A 22,178-nucleotide genomic window follows, 5' to 3' on the forward strand; every position below is an offset into this window, starting at 1 on the left:
CAAAGGTCCAGTTTTTCATATGGTGCTTTGAAACACTCTGTTTAAAAGTCACAGACTTGGATCCAAACATGCTAAGCATCAAAAAAACCCAGAAGAAAAAGCCTGCCCTGGTTTGTCATCTCTTCTTCATGTCAGAGCCTGGCACTAGGCCCTTAAGGACTCTGCCTTCTCTGAGTGAACTTCCCAGAAAGAATGGCCACATATTCCTCAAAAGAGACCAAGAAGTATAAACCACTTCCTTCTCCATTCACAGGTAGAGGTCGCTACTTAAGGAGGAGAGAACATACTCCAACCTCTTACACCGCAGCTATGGGAATAATTATGCTTCATTGAATTGCAAATATTGTCTCATCTGGTGAAGGTCTATTTTTCCTTCTCATGTGCATTCACCTTTATTTTTATGGAATTGCTGAAGAAATACATGTTTTTACTTTAAATAATTTGGCATAAGTTCCAATGAAGGTATGATAACTTGGTTTTTAGCTCATTTTACTAGCTTAATTTCAACCACTAGTTTTTCTATGCACATTAAATGTGGTTGGTCTCTTGCATAAAAATCTACACTGCTTTGTTTTTATTGGAAATTCAATTCTAGTTAATTTTCCTGGGTTAAGAGAATAGAATCATAAAATAAAGTAGGTTGGAAGGGACCTATGAAGGTTTCTGGTCCATCCTGCTTCGAGCAGGTCCATCTCAGATCAGGTCGCTCAGTGCCTTGTCTTGTTGGGTCCTGAATATCTTCAAGGATGGAGATCTCACAGTCTCCCTGAGTCCCTATTCCAGTGTTCAGCTACCCTCGTTGTGAAAATCATACCAGCATCTGCACAGTAGAAATGTTTCTTCCCGACATTGAGGCTGCTATTTGCTCAGAGTGCAGGGTCATTCTGTCCTCTGAAAAATATATGGCAGCAAGAAGAATTTCCTCCCTCTTTTATAGAGATAGTCAAAAGTGTAATTGAAGACATACCTTGTCAAACAGTGCGATGTAAAGCGAAAACCCAAATCGGTCCTTCAGGCTGATCTTGTCAGCAAGAGAATTACAGAGCTCTTTAGCAGTTGTTGCAGAGTCTGTCAGCAGGGTTTTTGTTGTCCCATCCATAAACGTGACAGGCAGCATGATGGGTTTCTTGGACTTGGTTGCCTAATGGATTGAAGTCAAACTTTATAAAGGCATATGAATTTCAACCCCATCTACACTATTTGCATATGTACTCTTGCCCCTCAACAGTGGTAAACCCTGATTTCACTCACTGGCTGCATTTCAATACTACTGTAACGTACTCCTCAACAAGATAATGCATGGTCAGCCAGAGGAAGCACTTGGAAATCCCAGATTTTTTTATTTAAAGCAATCAATTATGAAAGTGTCTAGCTCAGCAAATCCAGGCATGCCTGGATATGCTCCTGAATATGCCTGGATATGCTTCCTGCTCCTATTGAAACACAACTCTCTGTGCAGGTAAACTAGCACAACAAACTATCAAATATGGCCTCAGTGCCTGAGAGTATGCTCAAGCACATCTAATTTACAAGTATTGACATAACCTAAGGGATGATCTTCAACATGCTCAAGAGCAAGGGCTGGATACATAAGGAATGAAATATTTTAGAAATACCTGAAAATTTTTGAAAGAAATAGGCATTTTGTCGTGCAACTTTCTGTCCTGCCAGAGGTGAGCTTTGTGTCTTAGCAAAGTGCACAAGCCTTGCACCCCACTCGGCTGGGAGTGGGGATGAAGGGGCTCTTACCTGCAGTTCCAGCCAGCTAGGAGGCTGTGTCCTTGTCCCATTGGCAAACGTCCGCCGCAGCCTCTCTTCACAGTAGGGAGCATAACCAGGGGGGCCTCCATTGATAAAATTCCTTAAATACTGTTTGCAGTAAGAAATGCATTGATTAGACCATCAGCTGTAGAAGCCAAACATTTTCAAGGGTTCCAAAGAAAGAAAAAAAAAACAATGACTTATTGAAGAAAAACCTTGCTGGGACTGTTAAAGGCAGTGATACTACTCAAGGCTCAGGATGTTCTTCAACCACACTGTTGGATGCTGGCAGAGATGATGATGGCAAGACAACAAGAACAAGACAAGGCAACAACTTGCCTTGTTCTTATACTGCATGTTATTGGCCTCAGTGGAGATAAGATCTTAGGCTAGATGGATCTCTGATCGAAGCCAGCGCAGCTGCCTTTATGTTCCTGTTATTGCTGCCATTAATTTCGATGTCTGTATTTTAAAGATAAGCCATATAACATGTTATTGAGCATAAGCCAAAAAGAAGGGAGTGAAGGAAAAGACCTACAAGTAATGATCAAGGGGAACTGTAAGCAAATATCACTTTTAGAATATTTAACTGCCAACAGAAAAGGTACTTTGCAACTACATTTTTCTTCAATTCAATTCAATTACATTTTGTTACTTAGATTTTAACACATATTTTAAATAGCCTAAACTGGAATTTGAAGCATTTCATTGTATGTTAAAAATGCAACCACTTTATTGTAAAGAAAATAAAACCCAATAACTTCCCCAACATGACACTGAAAATATTTCATAAATATCTTGGCCAAAGACTTCTAAAATAAAGCTAAGATTAATAGTTCTGTAAATCTTATCTTTTAGAGAAACTTCATAGATAGTTACATTGTTATTTGAAAGAAAAGTACAAAGAATTGGAGTGCTAATGTGCCTTGATCCCTGCTTGGAATATGATTTACTAAGGCTTTCTAGCACATATAGGAGCCAAGGTGTGCCCTTCATATTGGGAGGCAGACATATGGAAAACATATCCGAGTCTGCTCCACTATTAGCTAAATTGTACTCAAAATGTTTAGCTCTAACTGACATTTTCCAAGGTTGTGGAACAACTTCCAGGCATAACAATCTCCTTTTCAGGAACTTTTCTGCTATGAAAGTTAGATCCTGATACAGGTTTCATGAAGAAAGTAATCAGATGCCTGACACAACATTCGCTGTACACTTTCACCACAAGAAAGAACTCAGCACAGAAATGCTAAAAATATTTAGCTTTTGATGTTCTTAAGTGTTTTTCTATCTGTTAAAGTGGTGGTGGATCATTGTTGCTAAATGACCAGTCAGGGCATCAGTTAGAAAAGACGCGAGATTAACAAAACGTCTACTGGCTGATAATCACCATGTGGCTATCTTTTATTGGATTGCAGCAATTGCATGGTTAAAGTAAAAGCATGGGTCTGTAAACCCATGGTAAAGCAGATGTCGGCTGACAGCTAACATGGCACTAATAGGTTAAGAATAGGAGAGTGATGTCTAGCACTGACGTGGACTTAGTGACCCAGCCCAGATCAAATTGGAATAGGTGGCCTGGATTAATGTAACTTCAAAACAGAAGTGTTCGCTGAAATCCAACAAACTCTGAATATTCCTCTGCATTTCACACACACAAAAAAAGTGAATCCGGATGGGAATGTAATGGATGGAGGCAGGATTAACATTTCACTGGGAGAACGCTTTATCTCAGAATACCCTGGCTGCTATTGCAAGCTGGCAGGTGTTGATGACATCCCCACGGATAACTACAGTGACTCTGGAGGAGCTCGGAGAGCGCCCAGGTTGCTGCCCATGCGTTGTGTGTTGGAGAGTAACTGCAGCGTGGTTTGCTGCAAGGAGTGCTTGCACTCAAACACGAGCGGCCTCTGCTCAAGGACAGCCACCACGGGCTGCCCGTGAGGACACAGAAACTGTTTTGAAAGGTGACTTGGGCAGGACCCTGGCTCCAGATTGACTTCTGGGGGAGTCCATCTTTTTCCATGTGCTATAAGGAGGAGATGGGTATCTGAAATTAGGTGCCCCAAGGTAAAAAGGTAGACCTACTGCTCAAGATTAATATGAGCAGAATTATCATAAACCTCCACAAAAGCTTTTGGGAGTATTGTCATATATTTCAGCACAGATTAGCACTTAGGGCAGAGTACATATTCAAGTCTTTAGAGTTATTCATAAATGATTTCCAAGAAGTGCTATACTTTCCTAAAATACGCTTTTACTATTAAAGATTTAAATCCACAAGATCTCCTGTAACATACTGTCATTTCCAGACATAACTTAATTTTCTGCTACTTTGCCAGTGTTTTATCTTCCTTATTATATTTCCTATTGACAGGGCCTGGGGATGAAGGAAGAATTTCTATTCTTGGCTTCAACTCTTTGAGTACTAAGGACCAACTACCTGATCTGATATCTGTGGGAATTAATAGAAAACCTTGATCTCCAGCAGGCTTGGGAGAAGACCCAGTCCATATACAATCTGAGAGGGATGAAGGAAGTCCTGTCATGTGGTGGCAATGCAAAGGCACAGTGTGGAGCTTGCTGCCCAGAGCCAGCCAGCCAGGATTAACTGGAACAGTCCCATGGGTGCTAGCCAGACTCCAGGTGTGTAACTCATTTAGAAGGCAGGCTGTTCAAACTGAGGAAAAAATACATGGATTTTGCCCAAGGGAAAAATAAAACCCTTAACAACAATCTGATTTGCAAGAGTGTCAACCCCTTTGCTACTTCTGTTGATTTTATTCCTGCTGATCCATGGTACTTCTGAAGATAAAACATATTACATGTCATTTCCCATGTGGCTATTTGAAGAGTTGACATTGTGAATATAACACATGGTGGGGCAAGATCCAGCATGCAGAAAGCAACCATGCAAGCGTACTTCCAGGTAACTAAAACTCTTCTTTTCTATGTGCAATTTCTTATATTAAGTTATATTTATAATTAACTGTGTAGTACTGTTCTGTGCCAGATGTAGTAGAACAGATGCCTGAAATCATATGGGCAAATGCAGCAGGTGCTTGAATGAACACACTGTTTTTCTAATCTGTGTTGAAATTAGTCTTGTGAGGGACAGGGAAAGACAGAAAAATATGGGCCATTCTGGATATGTATAACTTGTAGCTTCCTACAACCATGTTTCCTAGCAGAAATCACTTAAACACATTTTGATCATCTTCATACATCTACAGTTCAGAAGGCTTCATCTGGATTTGTTGTCTAATTGTTCTAATCAGGACTTCTGTTACAGTATGGACAGTGAGGTGGATTGAGAACTGGCTGAAAGGCAGAGCTCAGAGGGTCGTCATCAGTGGCATGGAGTCTAGTTGGAGGCCTGTGGCTAGTGGCGTCCCCCAGGGCTCAGTCCTGGGTCCCATCCTGTTCAACTTCATCATCAATGACCTGGATGAGGGGATAGAGTGCCTCCTCAGCAAGTTTGCTGATGATGCCAAGCTGGGAGGAGTGGCTGACACACCCGAGGGCTGTGCTGCCATTCAGAGAGACCTGGCCAGGCGGGAGAGCTGGGCGGAGAGGAACCTCCTGAGGTTCCACAAGGGCAAGTGCAGAGTCCTACACCTAGGGAGAAATAACCCCATGCAGGAGTCCAAGCTGGGGTCTGCCCTTGTGGAGAGCAGCTCTGCAGAGAAGGACCTGGGAGTGCTGGTGGATGACAAATTGACCATGAGCCAGCAATGAGCACTTGTGGCCAAGAAGACCAATGGTCTGCTGGGGTGCCTTAGCAAGAGTGTTGCCAGCAGGTGGAGGGAGGTGATCCTGCCGCTCTCCTCAGCCCTGGAGAGGCCTCATCTCGAGTCCTGTGTCCAGTTCTGGGCTCCCCAGTGCAAGAGAGACATGGAGCTCCTGGAGAGAGTCCAGCGTAGGGCTACGATGATGATCAGAGGGCTGGAGCACCTGCCCTGTGAGGAACGGCTGCGAGAGCTGGGCCTCTTCAGCCTGGGGAAGAGAAGCCTGAGGGGGGATCTTATCAATGTGTACAAGTACCTGAAGGGACGGTGTCAAGGGGACGGAGACAAACTCTTTTCAGTTGTCCCATATGACAGGACAAGAGGCAATGGGCAGAAACTGAAGCACAGGAAATTCTGCCTGACCGTGAGGGAGAATTTCTTCCCTGTGAGAGTGACGGAGCCCTGGACCAGGTTGCCCAGAGAGGTTGTGGAGTCTCCTCTGGAGATCTTCAAGACCTGCCTGGATGCAACCCTGTCTACCGTGCTCTAGGTGACCCTGCTGAGCGGGGAGGTTGGACTAGATGATCTCCAGAGGTCCCTTCCAACCTTACTGATTCTATGATTCTACATTCAGACTTCTCTTTCTAATTAGGATCTTTATGGTATTAAAATTCCTGATAAAGACAAAAAACAGGATTCCCTCCACTGCGAAACCCACAAGAAAAGCTGGTCCCAGGGATGGAAAAGAAAATGCATCAGCAGGTAATTCACAGGATAAATATCATTTGCAACTTACTTTCACAAACTTCTCAGATGGAGCAAAACATCCCACACACAGGGACATCAGGATCCAGCCCCTGGCATGGCTGCTTTTGGAAGGGTTCTGGGTCAGCTGCTTACAGATTTGACAATAAATTTCATCCCTGCAACAAGAATCAGAAAACAATTAGAGTTCACGGGATGGTGCTCCTCAGAGTGAACACACATAAAGCCAGGCCCCATCTGCTCGTGATAGTTGAAAATCCCTTTTGGAATAGCAAGGATATTAATTTAACTGTTGTAACAATGGTTGCTCTGGTCATCACTTTGTGTCTAAAATGCCACCTAACATCGGTCCTGGAACGTCAAATAAGTGATGCCTTTCTCTGTGCTTCAGCTGGGATTTTACACAGCTGACCAACAGCACGTAGAGGAAGAGAAAAGATACAGTTTTGTAGTTTGGGCAGTTAAATGTCACCTCTGGAAGATGGAATATCCTTGCTTCTTACATGGGTTTCCCAGTGATACTAAGTGAGTCTCCTAAACCAAACTTCACAGAGGGCCATTATCTGGGAGAGCTTCATTTCCTGGCTGTTCTCAGGAAATAGTGAACTGAACTTGTTTTGCAGAAGTGTTGGGAACTAACAGCTCCAGTGCCGGTCAAAGTTTGTCCAGCTCCTACATATAAACAAGCAAGTACTCTGATGGGTAATATTCACAGGTATCTCAATTTGGGAATTAATATCCACTTTGCTCCCTACATGTAAAACTGCAGGACGTGGGAGACAGCAAAAACTAGTTAGTCCACCTGCCTGCTCTCAGAGCAGACTTTGTGCACCCTACCAAAAAGGCAGGCTAAGGGTTTTGTGGTGAACTGTGAGGATGAAATGAAAACCGGAGAATCTGGTCACTGGATGAGGATACTTGTCCTCTTTACATGGGCTGATAGGTATGAATGAAAAGAGTGTGAGATCGCATAAGCAAAGCCTTAAAGCTTCAGCCTTAATTTGGCACTTGCTAATTTTTGGATGGTGATTTACCAACTGTAATGAGCTTGAGTGTCTCATTAGTGATCCATTAAAAATATTTACACAAGCAAAAGAGATCTAAATGGTCAAATGGAAAACAACAAGTAGTGAACAAACGAAGTAAACATCAATAAACCAACCCAGCACACTAAGTATTTTCAGAAACCTTTGAGCCTCCCTCCAGGGGCTTTCATCCAGGCCTGAAATGGACACTAAGGAATGTGATGCAGCCTGACCCATCCTACACAGAACAGCTAGAAATGATACAATGTGAGCTTCGTTCAGCTGCACACACTAGCAAAAACATTTGGACAAAAATAATTTAATGAACAAAGAATGAAAAGAATGGCATGTTTATGCCTTTGTCCTGATTTCTAACCTTAATGCTGGCCTGAGGATGCCATTACCAATAATGAAATGGAGCTTCTCCAGGTTGGAGGTGGGTCGGTCTTCAAGCATGCTATTACCCTGAAGCGTGGACTCACCATCATGAAGTCTCTTTGTCACCTGCCAACCAGATACATTGCTCTCTTTCAGTACAGCTGGTCACTGTGTCCCCCACCCCCATCCCACACGTGTGCTGCTCCCCCAGGAAGACTCCTCTGCCAGCCAAGAAAGGTCTTGGAAGGGCGTTAGTATTTCAGTCTAGCACTTTGTAAGTGATGAGGGTGATTTATTGGCTTTAATCACATACAGGTGAAGATGAAGACGGTTCTATTTCTGCTCCCACCTGCCTGGTCTTTTCTCAGCTTTGCCATAACAGCACCCTTGTATCTCAAAGATTATTTGAATAACTTTGACTTATTACCAAGGAGGTTAACCTTTAACTCAGTCACATTGAAAAATCATTAAAACACTGACAAAAAGGATCCCCTCCCCAGGCTGTGATACAGCCAAAAGCACATAAGCCTGGTGCTGTTTGGGACAACAGGGATGGCATTCATCTACCTACAGGCTCTCAGCCCGTCACACTGACCCTAGAGCCACTGAAGAGAGAGAGGCATTTCTAGAGTGTCTCTAGAGCTACTTTAGTGTAAGACGAAACGACCCTATTTCTCCCCACTGATTCTAGAGTAAATGAGAGTGACTTATCTCAAGAGAGAGATCTTTATACTCTTAAGCACCTACAGCCAGGTGAGATGATGCCCGCTCTGGAAGAGGACAAGGCAGTGTGTCAAAGGAGACTGAATCTGTGTCTGTCCATTTCTCTCATTCCCTCCCAAAAGGCTTATTGCTCCTCACTCTTTCAGGATGGGATATTCAAAAGCTCTCAGCCTCAGGCTAATGGCTGCCATGGGGAGTTTTGTCACTGGCACTAGATGGGAGCAGAGGCAGAGGATGGGCAAGAGCTTTTGGATCTCCCACCTCTGCTACCTTCAGAGGAGGGCAGGAAGCTAAAAGCAGGGGTAATATTCAGACCATCACAGAGTGGCGAGAGGTATCAGCAGTTGGATGGAGGGCTGTGAAAGAGGGGAGGGAAGTTGCTGGATGGATGGAGAACAGGAGCCGAGGGGAGGCCGGCGCGAGGTGCAGAATGACTCAAGGAGACACGGGAAGCCAACCTTTCCCCTTAAACACTCCTTAAATCTTTCAGGCAGAGAGACAGGTAGCGCCAAACCCAGAGGAGGGCTGGTTCTATGTTGTCTAGGGAAAAGCAGAAGAGAGTCAGAGAGGGCTGCAGACAATCCAACGGCACTTGTGCTGCCAGGTGACCAAGCATCTCCTCTCACCTCCTCTGTCAGTTTGGATTTCTTCTTGAGTGTTAAGGAGACCAGTTTGTGCCGCACACTATTCTTCTTGTGCCCATCAATGTGAGTACTCTGCAAAGCAAGAAGCGTACAGTGAAATGCAGTGAAGCACCGAGTCCTGCCGTGTAGATGGTCTCCGTGCCTCCCCAAGGCTTCTGGAAGAGGCAGTGGATCCTGGATGTAGAGGGAAGTATTGATGGGGACAAAAAGTCTGGATCCACATTCCTGTGCCCTATGTTAACCAAGGTGGTCCTGAATTTTGCATCTGGCTACTACTCAGTGAGCCTCCTGCAGATCAAAACTACACATTGGTGAAATCTGAAAAAAGGCCATGTTTCATCAATTAAGTGGCTGAATCCTAGTAAAACCATGCCCATTCTGCTACGCTGTAACCCATCCAGGCTTGCTCCTACATGGCAAATAAATGAGAAGGATCACTCTCTGAGGCAAGTCACCTGCAGAGCAGGTTTGTGAGCTGGAAGTCATCTAACCAGGGGTTCATAGGCAGGCATAGTTCTCCTTTATGGTTTCATCATCATGATTCTCAACTCTGTGCTCCATCAGATCTCCCAGAAATATAAATCTGATGTGAGACAGACCCTGGCACTGATAACATACCATAAAGAATACAATAAGGAGTTTCTGTTGGCTTTCTGCTTTCATATCAACTTTATGATAGCTGTGGGATTAAGCTAGCATGGAAAATCACTTCACTTTTTAATCCAGATAACCTGTCAACATTTTAACAACTTTGAAATGACTGTGATTTTTTAACCAGGTTGGCACTTTGAGTCCTGCAGCTGTGATGTTTTATACCCGGTATAAATCCAACTCAGTACTATAAATGTGGATTTGTATATGATCAGAGTCAGGATCGTCAGCTTGCTCTATGTTGTTGTACACTCTGCAGAGCAGATGCAACCACAGGCATTGCTTAAAATTTCCTTTTCTTCTGATGACTCTGCTGGCTAAAATATGCCTTTTTGTTTTAATGAAAAAGAAATGATAGGTAGAATTAAAGGAAATTGAATCCTGGTGCATATTTTTATAGCCAGATGAGGTTACTTTCCTTCTTGGGTAAAGGAAAGTACTAAATGATCGCTCTGTCCCTGGAAAACTAGGAGATTTGTCAATTTACATTGACAAATGACATACAGGCTTGTCAAATGATACAACAGAAATCTTACTGCAAATGCAGCAGCACCATATAGAAAATCCCAGAGGCAGGCAGTATCTTTCCCTGTTGAATAAGACTTAAAATTAAAAGTTAAAGATGAAAGCATTTCAGTGCTACAGATAGTTTTTTATCCAGAGCAATGTCTTATCCAGGAGGGGTCTTAAGATGAAGTCATCCAATGACATCTCAGAAAGCACTGAGGATGTAATAAGGATTTTTTTTTTCTTATTTTCACTGCTTAATCTCCTGGTGATTCTTTACTTCCTGCTGCAAGATTAAGTAAGTGCCACGTTTTTAATTTTGTCTCCTCTGACCAAGGCAGATCAAAACAAAATCCCCACATGAGAGGCTGATGACAAAAGACATTGTGCTCCCCCTATGTGTTTTTACCCTATAGGGAGGAGGAGAGAGAGCAGAGCCCTGTATCAGATGTCCAGGCACTTCCCTTACTTCAGGTATCCATGTGATGAACGAGGGACAGGACCAATACCTGACACAAAGCCAGGTAGCATAACTACAGATAAAATTGACAAATAAGTTGGCTTCAGCAAACCCCATATGTAGTTTCTTTCCAGACATATTTCAATATCCACCACCTAGTAATATAGACTCCTTCACAGTGATATAAATTACCTCTCCTTCTCCCTGCAGCGCCTGCAGTTCTTTTTTATAGGTCTTCTTCCCAAGAGTCTCATATATCTTGGTCATTACTGGTATTTTCTCGCCACCATCACTCATGGCTGTGTGATATTTAGGCTCAGGGAGGTCTCCCATGAAACGGAGGATAGTGATCCATACGGCAAGTGCTGCCTATTTGAAAGGAAAGTTTAATTCCATTAGCTCTCAGCAGAACAGCAGATGTGGTGGTCAAGCCGTGCTGAAGCCATCAGGCAGAGGAGCTTTAAAGAGTGCAAAACAACCTGCCATTTGGATATGAATGAAAAGTTATGTGAACTGAACCAGTATAAAATACTTGATGGACTTTTCAATAGTCAGATGCAAAGCATGAAACGAGGCTAAGAGAGGAAGAGCCTTAAAAATAGTTAGTAAATACCAACAGTTGCCCTTTCCCCTTGTAGAAATTAATATCACAAGGAAATGACTTGCCTAGTCATTGAATAGGGATGTGACTGGAGAGATCAACAGTGAGATAGGGACAGAGTGGGTAAGGGGAAGTATAGGGTCCTGAGAGAGTCCAGGTACAATTGTGCCACCTCATTCCAAAGCCAAGGAGACACTTGCACAAAGCCTGTTCTTGAGAGCACTGACCATCTGTGACCCTGTCCCAGCCATGTGGTTGCACCACGGCAGCATGCCCTGATGGCCACTGTGGTCTCCCCACATATCTTCAGGAGAGAAATCACTTTCCTGCATCGCACATAACCGTTTTGCCTATGGCTTGCACTTCATCTGACTGAGCAGAAGCTGGACATGCTGATGGCCGGGACCACTGGAAGCAGGCTTCGTGTTCATGCTGTCATGAGTATGTCTATGCACCTTATGGTGGGAGGTTGCTCCTTAGCTAGGAGATGCCACCCTTATAGAGAGGCAGCGACTGACAGCATGTACGCCCCTAGCCAATTGCAGAAGAGAACCACTGTGAGGGCAAGATGATGGACAGATGGTCATTACAGCTGTGCAGGTTCAATGTAGTTCTACTCTTGAAGTGCTAGTTATAGGACAAGCGTTCCTCCTCTGTTAACTCTGCTCTGTCCATGCCTTGAGCCCCACAGCACTTCATTAATAGTCTTAACACAAGTATCACGGTACAGAGATGGACTCACCACTACATTGCTCTAATGATGACTGTCTCTTTATCAGTCCTGAAAGCCCACTGCTGGGACAGCTGACACCGCTATGCTCTCCATTGAACTCTGAGCACATCAGTGTATCCCAGAGGCAAACTGGTGTCCTTTGAGTGAAGGGCTGCCTAGACTTACTCCAACCCATCCCACCCTACTCAGGGGCTGTCATCCCCTGTCTTACCAACTGGTCTCCTTCATCTTCATGGTACAAGAGAGGCTGCTTGAGAGGCCGGCGGATGTAGGTGTGTGTTGTTGTGCCCTGGAAATATGTGGCGGCAAACTTGGCGAATTTGTACTCTGAGAGATCTTCCTCCTCTTCCTCAGGGAGGGGCAATGCAGCATCAAGGTCCTCTTCCTCCAGCTCTTTCTGGGCTCGCTCAAGATCCTGGCAGGGAAGGACATGTCAGACGTGCTGCATGGCTTTGGATACTGAACTACTCCTTGGCCCTGACTTTTCTGCTAGCCTGATTTCATTCATGAAGGAGGCAATGGTGTGAAATACAACTCTGGAGCCCTGGCAAGGTTAGAGTCCACATGGTCGTGCTTGTGCCCAGAAAGGTCCCCAGGGTAGAAGAAGAAGCACTGAGCATGGCCCCACTCCCAGCACAGAGGAAAGGGGAGTTGAGCTAGATGTTGTGAGCTGTGAACTCTGTTATGAGCTCCACAAGGGAGCAGATCTGAAAGACTACAGGGCCTCAGTGATTGTACAACAGTACTGCTCCCCTCCACATGACAGCCCCAGAGGAGGCTTGCAGACTGCCTGTCTGTCCCCTCTGGGAGTGCCTAGTGCCTTCTGGCTGTGCAGAAGAGCCTGGGCTGGAAGTAAGTCTTCAGAGCCTGCCTTTAGATTGTCTCCTTCTACCCTGATTCACCAACGTGTTACTAATGCTTTTCATGGGATCACCAGGCCTGAGCAATTCTCCAGTACCTCAAAGCCATTGGGTGCTTGTCCTTCCTGGCCAGGCAGAGAGGAGGTTGTCCCTAGGAATCCAAACATTTTGTCCACCATATCTGAGTCATTCACAGGCTCATTGCGAGCTTTCTCCATTTTTTCTAACAGCTCTTTCTTCCGACGGGCTTCCTCCTTTTCCTTTACTTCTCTCTCTGCATCTTCCCGGGCCAGCTGGGCCAGGCGTACCTAGAAGAGGACAGTTTCAATGAGTAAACCACTTCCTCCAAAGAGCTGGCACTACGTTCTGCAGGATCTGCTTAAGAAAAGCATATAGGTCTTTACTTAGGGTATTATCCCAGCAACATGACTTGGGGCAAATCAGTAACATCTCTGTCTCAGTTTCCTAATTGCAGAAGGACATAGCAACAGCATTTTCTGTCTATTGCCTAAGGATTCTGGTCTAAGCACAGAGACTATCTCTGACCCCTTTATATATAAACACACACACACACATATATATAAAAACAAGCATATATATACACACACACATACACTTTGGTCTACAGTGTGCTAGTTCTCCCTTTCAGCCTTTATACAGTAGCAAAAGCAAGTGAATAATAAACACAGTCTCTGGCATTCCTGTGCAGCAGATCAGAAATTCTGGAGCAGCTTCAGCCTAGTTAGAACACAGAGGGCTTTAGTGAATTACATACAAATAGCTCAAGCAGGGCAGAAATCCCCTAGATATTTTTGGCATTTCTCCCTCAACGGAGTAGAATCAGGCCCTGAAAAACAGAGAGAGAGAGACTGAGAAAAGGGCCCATCGCAGCATACCTGGTGTTTCTTTTCTGCTTCCTCTTTGGCTTTCTTGGCACTCATCTCTTTTCGCAGTCGTTCTTCTTCCGCCAGCCGAAGTTTCTCTGCTTCCAGGCGTCGATGATACTGGGAAATAAACACAAGAGCTCCTCTAAAAAGACATCTACGGCTTTTTATAATTCTTCTGTGGTCTTTAAATATCAATTTCATGAGCACATGATGCCAAAACACATGGGATTGTTCATATCCCCTCTCTCTGCCTCCGTTTCCAAAGCCCAACCTCTCCTCCATGGTACTTACTTCCCCCCGAAGGCGCTTATACAGCCTCCGGGCAATCATGCCCCGAGCGTACGCCTGGACGGTCAGGACGGCCCAGAGGCGGTGGCGAAAAGCCCTACGGACGAGGTAGCCCCGGCACCGGGCCTGAAACTCGATGATCCGCCTACGGGCCATGTGGTACTGCTTGTGGAGTTTGCGGGATCGGTAGAGGGCCTGAAGTCTCAGGAAGCCGATTCGCATCTGCAAAAGGGAGCAGGATGAAACCACTCTGTGCCTGGGGACTTGCCCACCCTAAGCAGATTTCCCTCCTTAATCTCCTGCTTGCATGGCTGTAAATAAGAGCAGCTGAAATCAGCTACCACCAGGACAAGCCTTTGGAAAGGAATTTCTCTGAGATGGTGGAGAAATGGAGAGCTCTGGCTGTTGCACTAATTAAAGTCCAGGGAGGACGAAGGCTGATGCTTCCCCACCGAGTCCTACAGAGTTTCTCCCCTTGAGAAGCCTTGAAAGGACTCTTCCTCACATTGCACCCATGGAGGTTTAGCTTCTCCCATGGGCTCCCTTGCTAAGCACTGCTACTGCACATGTCCTGTCTGATTGTCAAGGCTCTTGATCATGGAAGGAGGTAGCATCCTGATCCATCTGGAAATGGCTATTCCTATCATCTTGTGGGCACAGAGGATATCATCCCCTGTGCCCACAATTCCTTGTGCCAAATGACTGCTATTGGGTCAGATCCAGCGAGGACAGGGAGAGAAGAGGGCCATGGGTTGGGTCGAGTCCAAGAGAAAGCCTTGACCGTGGATGTTGTCAGGCCTGGAGGTGGATAGGGCCTGCTTTTAGAAAAAAAATGGTCTTCCTGCAGCCAGGCCCAATGGTGCTCTTGAGTTTCCAGTCCCCTGAGAATGGGGGAAAGACCTTAAAAAACCCTGGTTGATCATTCCTTGGCCATCTGATGGAGGCCAACCCAAATACTTCCTCAACACATTGGGGCAGAATGAACTGGGAAGAGCCAGTTTTGGTGCCTGGGTGAATTATGTAGGAGGGCAGAGGGTGTGAGGAAGCACACCAGTACTTACAGCACCGTAGTTCTTCCTGCAGTTATGTCCACGCCAGTACCTCTGAATCATCAGGACTGAATTTCTCATTTTCAGGAAATTGGACCTGGAAAGGCATTTCAATCACTTGCCTCTGCGGTTTGGCTGCGAGTTGTTACCTCCTGGGCCTCATTCTTTAGAGATTTGAAACAGAGCAACTGGATGGAGTAAATACTGCATCTTCTGCCTGATAATGTCTCCTCCCCCAGCTCTGCTTGCCTTTATGAAGAGGTCTCCACCAGCCCATCCTATCTTCTTGTGGGAATGGGCAGAGCAGCCCCCCCCAAAATGGCAGCAGGAGATGCTGGGAACAGTCCACTCCTTTCCTCCCTTGCTGCCTCCTCTCTGATTTGAGATCTCCTGGGCTGCCCACTCCTTACTCTTCAGTCCCAGCTGCCTGAAAATGGATTCAACCTGATCTGAACCTATGGTGGTGGTGGTAACTGAGTGTAGGATGCTCTCTGTAGTGAGGACTAGGGAAGATAACAACTCACTTGCTGGCAACAAGATACCAGGTTCAAGAGCAGACTACAGCAACACGACTTATTTACTGTGGTCTTCCCCTTTGCCCCCTTAGCCTGGCCTGAGTCTGGGCTTGGACACCTTTGGGGCATTGGGAGGATTTGGAGGTCTCTCCAGGGTTTCTGTGGGATGACAAGGAGGCTTCTCAGACCTGATTATTTGTCACATGTTTTTCCTGCAAAGCCCAAGGCTTCACCTGAATCACAGCTGTAGGTCGGGCAAACGTAGAGCACAAAGCCCAGGAACTGCCCTCTTCCATAGGTGAAGTTCTCCCTTATCCCCAACAACTGTGCCATGAGTTTCCCGTGGGTTACCTGCCCTCCTCCCAAATTTGCAGTGACTGGTTCACAAAGGGAACAGTCCCGGGGTTTGGGAGAACACAGTTACTGCACATTATTAGTCCCAGCAGAGGCCCTTTGGCCCCGCTGAGTCTTGAAGGGATCCCAGAGACTGGAAGGTTAGCATTGCCTTCAGCAGGGCCAGAGTGATGACTACCATATTGGCACAATAAAAATCAGCTCTCCTGAAGGCAATGATGAATGAGGACAGAAGATCTTCTTTTTTTTTTTTTTTAATCTATTTTTGTGATAGATAATGCTGTTTTCCTTTGCCACTGCAGCAGCTCCAATACTTGCTTTACCTGAATGCCACCAGGATGGGGCTTCCCCTCTCCCCGGTGAGGAAAGGGCATGAGCAGCTATCACATCCAGCTGCAGGAATGGCAGATCGGCTAAGCATGGAGGGAGTGACGCATCCCCAGAGAGCTGCTTGCTGGGTGAAGCAATCCCCATGGCCCACTCCCCAGGTTACACTTACCTGTCTTTAAAACCACGGACTACCTTCTGGATGAGGATGACTTTGTCCGTGATGGCTTTGTCCCTCTCGATCTCCAGCAGCATATCGTGGTGGTCCTAAGGGAGGAAATGAAACACTACCTGTGCCTGAAGCTCCCTGCCTGCTTGCGAAGGGGCAGGAGGGGTGGTATGAGGCCCTTCTCTGGGGAAGCTTCCCCAGAGCTTTTATATCCCAGGCATCACCCTACCTGCACACTGGGGGCACCCTAAAATAAATCCTAGCGACCCATACTTCGCACTCCTAAATGAATCAGTGAGGCCAGGAATTGCATATGTAGCACTTTATAGTCTGAAAGCAAACAAATCACGTTGCCTTTTCACACAGCTCCCTGGTGGTGCTCTTGGCCACAGGAGCAGCCTCAGGGAGTGCTAGCAAGATTTGGGAACAAATTCCTGGCTGCCTGGGTCCTGTCACTCCCCCCAGCCAAGACCAAAACATCTCCATATCCTAAGGTCACAATAACTCCCTGTTATACTGGATTTCCTTGCGCTGTGACTTTCAGATACACCAGCTGAAACTTGCTTTGATTCCTTCCGTGCGGTTTCTAACTCCAGTTGCTTTCCTGGCTGCTGCACGCTGAGCCTTGCCACTCTGGGTGCAGCAGAGCCAATTCCACACATTTCCTGCTTTGCCTGACCTCATGCTGCCCTTCAAGGCCTCCTGATTTCTCCATTTCCTGCCCTGACAGCTGTGAGATCTTGATAACATGCTCTGGAAAGAGCAACTAGTGGGAACAGCTTCTAGGAAAGAGATGGGGGTGTTTTCACTGGTGATGGAGTGGGGGTATATTTTGAAATGTGTGGTCAGGATTTACAGCTGAGAACTTGCTAGAGAGAAGTGTCTGCTTCTACACTGGTTCCTGATCAGTTCAGCTTTGCTGCCCAGGAGCGATACAAGAGTGGGATTGTGAGAAAAGATGTGTGTGAATGGACAGAGCTGCTCTCATTTCATGGGGCTGCAGGGGACCTCTGCAACGTGAGGCTGCTCTGTATTAGCTGAACTGATGCAGAGACGGAAGCAATAGGGGAATCTTGCATGGTGCAAGGACATACAGAATGCAAAGTGAGTCTGCTGTGATCTTAGTCCCCCTTTCTGCAGGATATCCCTCCTGTTGCCAGGTCTTTTGAGTGAAGGGAGACGAGACTGAGCAGCCACAGCTCTGCCCAGGAGGGAAAAGGCCATGTGCTGTATGTGACTATTTCTGTGTCTCTATGTGTGCATGCATCTGTGCTGGCAGACTGTCAGGATTTCCTCCTATCATCTGGGTTACCATGCAGCATGGAAAAGGGATTGTAGGAGACCTCTTCACAAACAAGGGTCCTAGACCACAGGCAGGAGCTGGAGAGCCCCATACCTTCAGGAATATTTTTGTCTTGCCAATCTGCCAGTCATCATCCTTCCCGAGCACAGCTTCTGCAATGCGCTGGCATGTCCCACGCAGGTCACCCTGGCAAGAAGGGGGTGGGAATCAGCAGGTATCAGCCTCACTCATCACTCCCCACCCTTGCCAGCTGGGAACCATTCTGGTCTCACCTCCAACTGTTGAACTTCCCAGGGCTTTACTGTCACTGAGCGAGAGGAACAAGCTGAATACAACCCCTTGGTGTTCTGCTCCCTGTCCTTGCCAGCCCTGAAACCCTCCTTCCCCTATTTTGTGTGGAAACACCACAGTACCAAGTAACATCCAAGAATCAAGCTCTGCAAGATTGCTTCTGGAGAGAGTGCACCCCCTGTAAACAGCTCTGGAGAGGCTTACCAAGAGCAATAGTTTGCCATGGAAGAAAACACTCACCTGCTTGTATGCTGGCTTCACTCCAGGCATGAGCACCCGGTACCTGTCCACGAACTCCACAAAAGTGTAGCGGATGGGATAGCCAGCCCGGCGGATCCGTATTGTTTCCATCATCCCTGAGTATCTCAGCTGACGGACACACAGCTCCCGATCAAACAGCTGAGGGAGACATTGCAGAGGACATGGTGATTTATTGCTCACCACTTCCTGGCCCCACTACTCAACCTGGATTGGCCATAAGAAAATGCAGAGTCTGAATCTGCGTAGAGGAATGATGTTAGGCATCCACCCAAAGCCTTCACTGAGTGGCCCCAAGGCTGTTACGGGCCTGATCCTAGGAACTGCTGAGTGCATTTGCCTCCTTTCTCTTCTTTAATTTCCACTTGCAAAGCTGGATGTGCCCTACAAATTCTGCAAAGGACTGAGAGGATGGCCAGAGAGCACCATGCAATGGTGAACATTACCTTGGAAAAACAGGCAGCAACGCTTCATTTATAGGGATCAAACCATACACTCACTCTGGCAATGATCACTGATGTTCATTAACTTCTGACTGCAGCTCTGAGCTTTGCCAGCATGATCACAGCACTTCCGTGCAGGCAGGGCTGTAGCATTTCACAGGCAGAGGAAGCAGAGGAGCAGATCAGCGAAGGCTCAGAAACTCAGAGGTTTTGAGGCCCGGTTGGAATTGAGTCTGGCAAGGGATGTCAAGGACAACAGGAAGGGCTTCTTCAACTACATCAGCAGCAAGAGGAGGACTAGGGAAAATGTAGGCCCACTACTCAATGGGGCAGGGGCCCTGGTGACAAGGGATGCAGAGAAGGCAGAATTACTGAATGCCTTCTGTGCTTCAGTCTTCACTGCTAAGGGCAGCCCCCAGGAATCCTGCAGCCTGGACGTGAGGGAGAAAGTCTAGAGAAGAGAAGGCTTTCCTTTGGTTGAGGAGGAAAGGCTTAAGACCTTCTGGGCAGGCTAGACATCCACAAATCCATGGGCCCAGATGGGATGCACCCATGGGTCCTGAGGGAGCTGGCGGATGTTGTTGCCAGGCTGCTCTCCATCATCTGGAAAGGTCCTGGAGAACTGGAGAGGTGCCTGAGGACTGGAAGAAAGTCAATGTCACCCCAGTCTTCAAAAAGGGCAAGAAGGAGGGCCCAGGCAACTATAGGCCAGTCAGCCTCACCTCCATCCCTGGAAAGGTGATGGAACAGCTCCTTCTGGATGTCATCTCCAGACACATGGAGAAGAAGAAGGTGATCAGGAGTAGCCAGCCTGGATTCACCAAGGGGAAATCCTGCTTAACCAACCTGATAGCCTTCTAGGATGGCATGACTGGCTGGGTAGATGAGGGGAGAGCAGTGGATGTTGTGCATCTGGACTTCAGCAAGGCTTTTGACACTGTCTCCCATCACATCCTCCTAGGCAAGCTCAGCAAGTGTGGGTTAGATGAGTGGACAGTGAGGTGGATTGAGAACTGGCTGAAAGGCAGAGCTCAGAGGGTCGTCATCAGTGAGGCAGAGTCTAGTTGGAGGCCTGCGGCTAGTGGTATCCCCCAGGGCTCAGTCCTGGGTCCCACCCTGTTCAACTTCTTCATCAGTGTCCTGGATGGGGGGACAGAGTGCCTCCTCAGCAAGTCTGCTGATGATGCCAAGCTGGGAGGAGTGGCTGACACACCCGAGGGCTGTGCTGCCATTCAGAGAGACCTGGCCAGGCTGGAGAGCTGGGCGGAGAGGAACCTCCTGAGGTTCCACAAGGGCAAGTGGAGGGTCCTGCACCTAGGGAGAAATAACCTAGGGGTTAAAGCAGTAATCCAAGCTGGGGTCTGCCCTTGTGGAGAGCAGCTCTGCAGAGAAGGACCTGGGAGTGCTGGTGGATGACAAGTTGACCATGAGCCAGCAATGTGCCCTTGTGGCCAAGGCGGCCAATGATCTCCTGGCGTGCCTTAGGAAGAGTGTTGGCAGCAGGTGGAGGGAGGTGATCCTGCCCCTCTCCTCAGCCCTGGGGAGGCCTCATCTCGAGGACTGTGTCCAGTTCTGGGCTCCCCAGTACAACAGAGACATGGAGCTACCGGGGAGAGTCCAGCGTAGGGCTACGAAGATGATCAGAGGGCTGGAGCACCTGCCCTACGAGGAACGGCTGCAAGAGCTGGGCCTGTTCAGCATGGGGAAGAGAAGCCTGAGGGGGGATCTTATCAATGTGTACAAGTACCTGAAGGGAGGGTGTCAAGGGGACGGGGACAAACTCTTTTCAGTTGTCCAGTGTGACAGGACAAGAGGCAATGGGCCAAAATTGAAGCACAGGAAGTTCTGCCTGAGTGTGAGGGGGAATTTCTTCCCTGTGAGAGTGTCGGAGCCCTGGACCAGGTTGCCCAGAGAGGTTGTGGAGTCTCCTTGTCTGGAGATCTTCAAGACCTGCCTGGATGCAACCCTGTCTACCATGCTGTAGGTGACCCTGCTGAGCGGAGAGGTTGGACTAGATGATCTCCAGAGGTCCCTTCCAACTTTACTGATTCTATGATTCTATGATTCTATGAATAGGCCTACACTTGCTGATCTCAAGGTAGGTGATAGCCTAAAGTACCACACAGAAGTGTGCAGTCTTGGACATGCCAATCCCCAGGCTAAGCCTGTTATCATTAGACCACCCTTTACCCATGAAGACTTCTGAAGAACTGAAAATGAACAAGTTGGACCTGAGACCAATTGAGGGGTTTAGGGAAGGGAAAAATCTCAGACCAACATCTCTGGCTGCTCCTGACAAGCAGCAGGCAGTTTTAAAGCCATATGGCAGCCATTGCTAGTAAACCTGGCCTGTTATCTTTTTGTTTTGAGCACAAGGGGGTGGGTAACGAATGATGTTTCTGCTAGTTGTGTTGATCAGCTGAAGCAGAGAGAGGCTGAGGAAAATCCCTACTGTTGTACGCTGTCAATGTATCAGTGCCTAGAAGAGGATCCAGGGAGCACCCTCTTGCAGCTTGATTTGCTGGGAGCACCAGCTACACATTCAACCCAAATGTAAAATAAATGTAAGTGTGTGTGTGTGTGTGTGTAGCAGAAAAATAAAGACATCCTCCAGCAAGCCCGGGTATTGTGGGCTGGCATTGCAGACGTGCTCTGCTCTCTTCCATAATCTTAGAGAAGATTTGTCAAAGCTTTAGACTCCTCTACTTCCAGGAGGGAGCAGTGGCTTCATGTGTAGTCCAGTTAAGAAGGAGGCAGGTGAGATATGGGACGTCCCTGTGCTCTGCTGTGCCCATGAAAGTCCAGGCTGTGCTGGGAACAGGCGTGGTGTGGTACTGGCACAGCACAGAAAACCTGGACAGTAAACCTTGGCCTGGGCTAAGGTGTTACTGCTGAGGTGGTATTCATCCACCCTCCCTCCAGCTGTCTAAAATATGACATCTGCATGCTGGTCATCTAGGACTCCTCTGAAGTGAGAGGATAGAGGAGGGTATGTCATGCCTGTCATGTAAGATACATCTCTTGGGACAGACACATCTGCCTTCTAGATACCTGCATATCTCCTGCTGGGGAGGGAGCTTTTTTCACCAGCTTGTAGCAGACACTTAAGTTTAAAAGAGCTGAAGTGAAGTGGGACAAATACTTTTACCAGGATAGGACACAGCAGATGAATGAGAAGAAGGCAAAATTAACATCCAGATTTGGTCTCAACCTGTTGCTATCTAATTTTCGGGACTGGGGACAAGGTAAGTGCAGAGGTAAGCGTTGTATGTTCCTCTGTCTTCTCCTTCTGTGAAGCAAAAGAGCTGAATCAACCTGCAGGTGTAGTAACAGGCCTGCTCTGGCTTTAGCATTACTTTATACGTGCTCTCATTCATGATGTGTGAGGAGATTTGGGTATACTGGAGGAGAGGCAAAATATTAAATAAAGTAGGAACTATCTGTGGTATGAGGACTCA

At 46.9% G+C, this 22,178-nt stretch overlaps 1 protein-coding gene across 3 annotated transcripts in view; it reads right to left on the bottom strand.

The window, feature by feature from the left end:
* MYO7A (myosin VIIA) overlaps positions 1-22,178 on the bottom strand; it is a 72,900-nt gene that overhangs the window by 21,293 nt on the left and 29,429 nt on the right. For all 3 annotated transcript variants that reach the window (XM_062578264.1, XM_062578253.1, XM_062578245.1), the window contains exons 15-28: positions 18,260-18,418; positions 17,822-17,914; positions 16,429-16,523; positions 15,073-15,157; positions 14,015-14,233; positions 13,733-13,840; positions 12,935-13,144; positions 12,188-12,391; positions 10,835-11,011; positions 9,007-9,096; positions 7,656-7,783; positions 6,286-6,412; positions 1,750-1,869; positions 968-1,141 (exon numbers count right to left, since the gene is read on the bottom strand). In XM_062578264.1, the coding sequence (XP_062434248.1) occupies positions 968-1,141; positions 1,750-1,869; positions 6,286-6,412; positions 7,656-7,783; positions 9,007-9,096; positions 10,835-11,011; positions 12,188-12,391; positions 12,935-13,144; positions 13,733-13,840; positions 14,015-14,233; positions 15,073-15,157; positions 16,429-16,523; positions 17,822-17,914; positions 18,260-18,418 (1,989 nt within the window). The remainder of the gene's footprint in view (positions 1-967; positions 1,142-1,749; positions 1,870-6,285; positions 6,413-7,655; positions 7,784-9,006; positions 9,097-10,834; positions 11,012-12,187; positions 12,392-12,934; positions 13,145-13,732; positions 13,841-14,014; positions 14,234-15,072; positions 15,158-16,428; positions 16,524-17,821; positions 17,915-18,259; positions 18,419-22,178) is intronic.

Source organism: Rhea pennata, chromosome 1 (genome assembly GCF_028389875.1).
Source record: "Rhea pennata isolate bPtePen1 chromosome 1, bPtePen1.pri, whole genome shotgun sequence".
Lineage (NCBI taxonomy): Eukaryota > Metazoa > Chordata > Aves > Rheiformes > Rheidae > Rhea > Rhea pennata.